Here is an 8,392-nt window from a genome sequence, read left to right as displayed (position 1 = left end):
TTTAAAGATGTATTCTTGACATGAATACATGCATCAAGTCTTATTCTTTTCCAACAATTTTAAAGATGTATTTTTGACACGAATACGACGCATCAAGTCTTACCAACTATATATATATATATATATTGTAATTAGTATTTGCAATGGATATTAAAGGAGAATGATCTCTAGATGAAATTAAAACTAAGCTTAGGACCAAAGAGCTCCTAAAACTAGTACATTTTTTCAAAATGAATTCTTGTTATTCAAACAGCCTGTTAGCTGTCATGGAAATGTAGTCCAGTGATAGCCGATTGAAAAATCAAGGGGAGATAAGATTTGACTTTGGGAGTTTGGGTGCGAAGGAGCCTAATCCAGTATGAAACCAACCGAGTGGTATAAATATAGCATTTGTCAATGAAGCTTATTTCCTTCTTTAATTTTCTAAATTTGAATTTTAGAATCAATAATTTTGTCGAATGCACTAAATTAATATGAGAATACACTCTTCAAATCATATAAAAGAAATTTAATACTAATCAGCAAATAATAAAAAAAAAAGACTCACAATATTTTTACCGACAAAGAATATATAAAATCAAAGAAAGAGGTTATAATGATTCTATTAATTGTCTACAGCTTGAACTTTAATGGAATCCAATCCATTAAAGGAAATACACAAATCCCAATTCCTATTGAACATGGAGTCGTCGATACGTTTGGGATTTTGATGAAGGAATATGCATTTTGCCCTGCTTTACCTACCGAAAGGATTTCACTTAGGAATGCTTTTGACTCCTTCAGCATTGGCTTTAGCTTTCGGTTAAACCAGTTGATCTTTCTCATTAGAACACACGATTCCTCCACAATATTATTCAAAGGAAAACAAAAGCAGTGTTAACTCCCTTTCTTTCTTTCTTTCTTTCTTCTTCTTGGTTTTTTCTTCAAATATGATGTTTAATTTTCAGTGTCCTTTAGTCAACCTCTGTAAACAAAAGCAGCGAGATCATGCATGTTCTCTTGTTGTGTTACGTTTTGTTTCTTTAGTTATCTTAGTAAGTTTCAAGAGATACAATAAATCCTCATGTGGCAGGCATAAGCATGAGCTCCATATTGACGTATACATGTTATAATGTGAAAAATGCAAACAGCCAGAATATAGTGTTATGAATCTTTGAATAATCTTCGTGTATCTATATATATTCATAGTTATTTTTCTTGGTTCATTGAATTGTTTATATCACCAACCTGTACTTGCCAAGCATTTTAGTCCTTGTTAGAATGGGATACGGCTTCTGATTGTGACATCGTGACCAAATTAATTTTGATTCATGTTATTGACTGAAAATTAACTGTTGAATTGCTAATTATTTATTGATCTTAATTATGTTACAATTATATAAGATTTTGTATGTGTGTGTTGGCAAAATGTCTTGTGGGGAGTCAATAATATCTCATAAATAATGGCAAAAAAAGGAACTAAGTAGTCATTTATTATTCAAAGGAAGAAAAAAATTATTAGTAGAACAATCCACACCTACTCAAAATCTACTAGAAGATATTCTTTGCAATTTTTTATTGATTTTAATTTTGTTGCCAGCGAGTGCGGAATATGAATCATTGTTTAAAGAAATTTTATTTTACTTGAGAATAATTAATAATTATTAATTAGAATTCACTTTTAAGAAAGAAATTGACACATAGAAAAGAAATAAGTTTTAGGTGAAGATATTCTATCATTTTTTCTATTTTTTAAGAGTCATGAATTATTATTTTTTCCTTCTCTTAAATGTAGCTTAGGAAATCTTACGATTTCTAGTTAAAAACAAGATCCATGAGTTTGGCCTGCGACCCACAAAAAAGGAAAAGGAAGATGAGAATTAAACAGAGGTCTCTCAAGTTTTTATCCGCCCCTAACTAATGAACGAACCACCCTTGTGATTGAATCTTTTATTTTAATTCACTATGTGGATTTCCGCTAACACCACGATTTCTTTTGGCTAAAGCAATAAGGTTAACCATTTGTATATCTGGATCATGAGCACTAATTAGCACTGATGTGCACTCTAATTTCAGAGTTGCATGCATGGAATGGATACCGAGTGTGTGTGTGTGTGTGTGTATATATATCAGTGGGCAACACATTTACGTTAATGGTGGTGGAATTTATGAAGTCAATATGCCATTCATCACAGCGTGTTAGAAGTCCACAATCAAAACAGTTATTTTGCCACTAATTGATGCGTCCTATAAAAGTTTCAACTATGTATTCTCAAGCAAAATGGTAGTATCCAGACCATCTGTATATGCGCCAATGGTGACTTTTATTCAAATGTCTTGAGGAAAGAAAAGAAGAAGGTGGCCTGGCCTTCCAGACCAATCTAGAATATGAATGTCAGTTGGATTTAAATATTAGTAAACAAAGTTGAGGAAACTTGAATATCATCACTGACGTAGTGTATAGAGAAAAAAAAATATTCCACAAACTTTCACTGACGTAGTGTATAGAGAAAAAAAAAATTCCACAAACTTAAAATTAAGGTTAAATTGTAATGATAATTATTGTCGTCCGAGTGTATTGTTATAAAAATTATTATCCTTCTGGATTAGGAATGATATAAGAAAAAAAGATAAGGAATTCTTGTTCTCTGTTAATAAAAAAAAGAATAAGAGTACTCACCTAATATTTTAATCATTTATAATCAAAATTGATCTCAAAATTTAGGAAATAAGACTAATTTTATAAAGAGAAAATATTAACATCTTTTTTATATTTTGATCACTCGAAATTCTGACTGATTTTATAGTCTATGAAATGAGACTAATTATATAAAGAGAAGATATTAACATCTCTTATATACTTTAACATCTCTTATATACTTTACCCGAGATAGGGTACATTGTTTATCTGTCTGATATAAACTAAGGTATTGTTATATTTTTTAATCATTGATATGTTTAAAGTTTAAGAAAAGTTCTTTTCAGTAAGGAAATCCTTATCTTATAATGTTAAAAACCTAACCATTTTAATGTCAATAATAAAAATACAAGAAATCATCTTTTTTATTTGATATTAGGATATGTCTTACATATAAGTTCATAATCTTAGATGCTAATAGGAAAAAAATAATTTTCTTATATTTTTTAAATAGAGGGCAAATTCTTATATCTTTAATAAATTGGTTATTAAATCTAAAAATACATGTAAATATGTACTTTTTTGAATTTTTATATGAAAATATGATATTATTTTTTTTTTTATTTTTTTAAGAGTCTGGACCGAATGCAAATTAAAATTGAAATTGTGTTTTTAAAGGAAAGCTTTTTTGTTTTCTTAAGGAACCGATAAGTTTAATATCAAAAAATGTCTCGCGCATAGATCACAGTTCCAAATATTAATTATGAAAGGGTGAAAACAAAGGTGGGAAAATATAAATTTATTGCAAAATTATCATCAAACCTTTGAGAATTTGACCAAAGCCACATTTGGCGAAACACAATAATTTATTTTAAATTGAACAAAATATCAATTTCAAAACAAATTATTTACTATTTGAAATTGACTCAAAAGCAAGCAAACACCAAACGCAAACATAAACCATGAAATAAAAAAATAAATCTCATTCAGCAATTACTCCAAAAAATAAACACACCATCCAATAAAAACTATCAAATAAAAAACACACCTCAATTTAAATCAACAGTATCCAAACAATCTAAATATTATACAAAACAATAAATCTTTGTCTCAAATTCTATAACATTATAGCAATTTATTAAAAAAATAATTTGAGGTCATGAATAGACCTTCTAAAGGTTTTCAGAGTATCCAAGAGTTACTGGAATCAAGTCAGAAGGGTCGCTGAAACAATGGTGGTGCTTGTATTATGTGACGTTACTAATTGAAGGCCAAAAACTTTTTGATTTGAAGTGACTCCTTCACCTCCTCCCTTCCCTATCGACTGTGTAATTTTTTATTACCTGCAAACAAAATAAATCTCAAACACATACAATTGGTTTATTCCTTTTTTTCTTTACATATTCACCTCTCTCTATATTTTTCTTTTGGACTCTTTAATGATTGCTATCATAATACCGATGGAGGAAGAGATGGTTGACGTCATGGTGAGTTGTTGTCGACTAAAGGAGTGAGGAGAGTAAAGGGACAGATCTGGTAGTGTTGATTCCAATCACCAGATTTTTAGCATGGTCACGGTGTGAAGGACTGTACTGCTAGGGGAAAAGACGTTGTTGCTGGGAAGAGGTTGTTAGTTTGTCATGGTTGAGTCACAATGGAGTTCCTAGGGTGATAGGAGGTCGCTGGTGAGGAACACGGTGACTGGGGGATTAGTTGGAACAAAATAGTTGTTGTGGCTGATAATGAGAATGATCTAGATAAGGAAAAAATAAGAAAAGGGTTTTTGTTTTTTTAGAAGGGGGGTGGGAATGGGTCTAGAGTTCATGATTTTTTTTTTTTTATGTAGGGGTTGCTAAAAAATGGTTGAGAGAGGGAGTAATTGGTTGGGGAAGGTCTGTAAGGTTTTGAGGGTGGTTTAATTTTAGCAACGGCTTGTGGGTGGTTCAGTTTTAGCAACAAAGAGGGAATACATTGTATGGCCAAATTTGTGAAGAGAGGGGGGAATGGCTGAGAGAGGGGAGGTAGAAACATAGTTGCTAGAAAAAAATAGGGTTAGTTTTTTATTTTTATTTTTATTATGGGTATTTTCATTAGGGTTTCTTTTATGGCTTTCCTCTCCTTATGTGTGTATATGAAAACAACTATTTATAAACAAAAGTTCTTTTTATTTTTAATTGCTTGGTCTCTAAGCAAATTTGGTGTCCAGATAACCCAAAAACAAAACAATCCCTCAACTTTTTTTCTTTTCACATTTGATTCTTGTGTAAATCTTTTTTTTTTAAATAACAACTTCAACGTCAAATTTAAAAAGTGTGTTAACAACTAAAGGTATAGAAAAAGACGTTGCAAGTGAAGCAAAGACGTTAATAACATATTTTTTGGGTTTTTGTCATTTGTTTTCTCAAAAATACTTCAAAAATGTTACAAAGAATTAGGTAACAATAATTATAATTTTAATAAACTTTAAATGTCAATAATTTTATTAAAAAATAAATCAAGCAATTCTATTTATGTTAGATACGAGTTGTAATCCTAGTATAGTTAAGAATCCTTGATAAAAAAGAATTTGTGTTTGATTAGTTTATTGGAATCCTTATTTAATTAAATAGTTATATTATGATAATTAAAAAATTAATCACTTAATAAATATAAGAGTTAATGTATCCATCACTTAATAAATATAAGAGTTAATGTATTCAGAGTTAATATAGAGTTAATATGTATGTGTTGATAAAAAAAATGTGAATTAATCAATAAATCTTTGGAGGTTCATCCAAATACTTACATGTTTTATTTTCAACAATTAATAATAGAGATTTTCAACAATTAATATCATAGCTAATATTAATTATGAGAGAAAACACAATAGTTTTTTTCTCTATTAAAGATAAAGAAGTAATAACTTTAGTTTTGAAGATTACAACAAATCAAAAGAAAATTACATCAAGTTAAAAAAAAAATCCATGGCTCCTAGAATTTTGTTCAACCCACCATTCCTCACTTTGATGAACATTATAATAATTGAAGCATGTTAATGTAGAGCTTTCTAAAGTCAAAGAAGTATTCACAAATCATTTCTCAATAAATAATTGAACCACCGGACATATTAATAATAATATAAATGTAAAGAACAGAGATAAAAGCATAATGATTAAAAGATTTCAAGGTAAATAATTGTCATTTTCAATTAATTGATTGATCAATTTCAAAAATCATTTTTTATAAGATATCTCTAATGATATTTGGGATTTGATGGGAAAAAGTATAAAAAACTAACTAAATCAAAGAGACGGTAGCTTCAAGCATTTTGAATAGAATTCAAATTGCTTAGGGTAAATATAGCAGACTTAGCAATAAACTATTTTTTATGAATGATAACAATCATTAACAAGATGCAAATCTATAGTGATATAATAAAGGATATTACAATCATTGAGAAAAGTTTTTGATTGTTGACACTAAAATTAAATTTTCTTATGTGTTCAATAAAAAAAAGCTAAGGATATTAATGAATTGTAAAGTTCCTTGCTAATTCATAAGCAAAAGTTGAGTCGATAATATAATAAAAGCAAGTTTTACAAGTTTTATCTAATAATTATTTTTCTAGCTTGCAAAAAGGTGGACAAATAAGAGAAAATAGTATAAACAATAATAATGATAAATTTTCACCATATAAAAAAAATAAGGATATGACAACAACTATTCAACTTTTTATAAGCCAAAGCTAGTGGACAAATCTACAGCTGAATGCTTTAAGTATTATAAGTTTGGATATAAATCTAAATGTCAAACTAATCTGAATAAGAATAATGGTGGAAAATTTAATTTTATAAATAAATAAAAAAATATCTTTATTGATGATTTGTCATTTGAACAAGAAAAATAAGAATGATAAATTTAAATTTAAAAGAGCTAATGTCGGAAGTTGAATATATAACTGAAAAGAGAAAAGATGTTTTTATATTACTCAAAGACAAGAGTGATAACCTTAAACTAGAGAAAGCAATACAAGATTAATATAAGCAAGATATTAAGTTAGTCGGAAGTGTGAACATTTTATAAATAAAATGGTGTAAGAACACTTTGAATGATTTAACAGGATTCAAAAGAAACATGGAGATTTCTTATTAGGCATTATGATGTAAAAAATAAAAAATAATTAAATAATAGTATTAATAAAAGGTGTAAAGAGATTAGAGGCTATTTTAGGGCTAAAGAGAAATCTTAAAGAGAAGGGAGCTTCAATATATTGCTTCTCTTGAAGAAAAAAAATAGAAATATTTTTGGAACAAGTTTTTTTAAATTTGGAAAAAAACTTAATGATGAAAAAAAAAATATCTATGAGAAATTCAACACAATTAGTACCTCATCAAATCATATTAATAACATAAATATATAATGATCAACAATTAGATGTTAGAAAAATACCTACATTGATGAATAATTATAAGGTAAATAGAACCATCAACTTGAAAATTTATTTATTTATTTTGCTTTATTCTCATAGAATTTACATAAATAAGAGGCATGGCAAAGAATCAATTTGCCCTTTTCTTAGAATAGGTATGATCTTAGAATTTGCCCTTTTCGGATTATCGATAAAATAGGTATAAACTTAGAATTTGTTAAAAAATCAATAAAGCATCATTAGCCAAAAAAAATGAAATTTGATTTGTTTCTTTTTCTTTTAAATCGTTTCGCTTTCTTCCGTTTCTTTTCAGTACCCATGACAAGCCACCAACCTGACCTTTTCCTGCTCTTTATGCCAAACGTCCCAAACCCAAGTCGGCCAAGTCACTGTATAAATATACAAATCTGTTGTGATATCCTCAAACCTTTTCTTTTTCTTTTTTCTTTTTGTATTAATTCCAGTGGCCCACCTTTAATTAATCCAACCTTTTTCTTTTTAAATTCCTTTTCTGGAAGAAGAATAATATTAAAAAATACTCCCACCATCACAGGTTCATACCATTACCATTACCATTACTCTTTCCTCTCTATAAATACCCACCACTCGATCACTTGTCTTCTCAAGTCTCATGATCTTAGCTTTATCTTCTATCTTTCCCATATACTAGTATTCTTTCAAACTTAGTAAGCAAAACGATGGCCAATTTTAAGGTTACAACACTCTTCTTGATCGTATCCCTCCTCCTCTGCTCCACTCTAACCTACGCCGCCCGCCCTGAGCCAGGCTTCCCTAATGGTTCTTTGACGAAGAACCAACAAAAGGTTGGTTGAACTTGGAACTTTATGATTTTTTTAATTAATTGGTTTTATGATTTGATTAATATAAGTGGGTTTTTTTTTTAATTTGTGAATCTGTTTAGGTCGTTGATGCTGAGCATGCAGAGGTGATGGAAGAGAGCTGTGAAGGAGTTGGTGAGGAAGAGTGCTTGATGAGAAGGACACTTGCTGCTCACACCGATTACATCTATACCCAGAAGCACAAACCATGAAGTAGAGCGACCATTATCGTCTTATTATGTATGGATCATGTCATGATCGATAATACTTGTTCGTGATCATATTGCATGTTTGCTTAGCTTAAACTATAATCAATATTTTTTCAAATTAAAGAAGAAGAATGATGATCTATATATACATATATATAGTATTGGTTTATTACAAATGTTTTTTTTTATTGTCCCGTTTTGTTTGGAACATATTGGAAAGCCATATATATAGGGTTTGGTTTTTCCAAAGATAATTCACATGTGTGTAACTGAACTTAATCATAGTTAATTTATGAAATCCCATAATTATTTACTTATA

The 8,392-nt window shown here is 29.0% G+C and overlaps 1 protein-coding gene across 1 annotated transcript; it reads left to right on the top strand.

Annotated features, from left to right (window-relative positions):
- The first annotated feature begins 7,557 nt into the window (after window positions 1-7,557).
- Window positions 7,558-8,392, top strand: PSK4 (phytosulfokine 4 precursor). Its single transcript, XM_011033017.1, has 2 exons — window positions 7,558-7,849; window positions 7,948-8,392. The coding sequence occupies exons 1-2, from the start codon at window positions 7,724-7,726 to the stop codon at window positions 8,074-8,076; spliced, it is 255 nt and encodes an 84-aa protein (XP_011031319.1). The 5' UTR covers window positions 7,558-7,723; the 3' UTR covers window positions 8,077-8,392.

This window comes from Populus euphratica, unplaced genomic scaffold, assembly GCF_000495115.2.
Source record: "Populus euphratica unplaced genomic scaffold, PopEup_1.0 scaffold21.1, whole genome shotgun sequence".
In the NCBI taxonomy this organism is placed as follows: domain Eukaryota; kingdom Viridiplantae; phylum Streptophyta; class Magnoliopsida; order Malpighiales; family Salicaceae; genus Populus; species Populus euphratica.
Note: the sequence above shows the minus strand (reverse complement) of the source record. Positions and strands in the feature narration are given on the sequence as shown.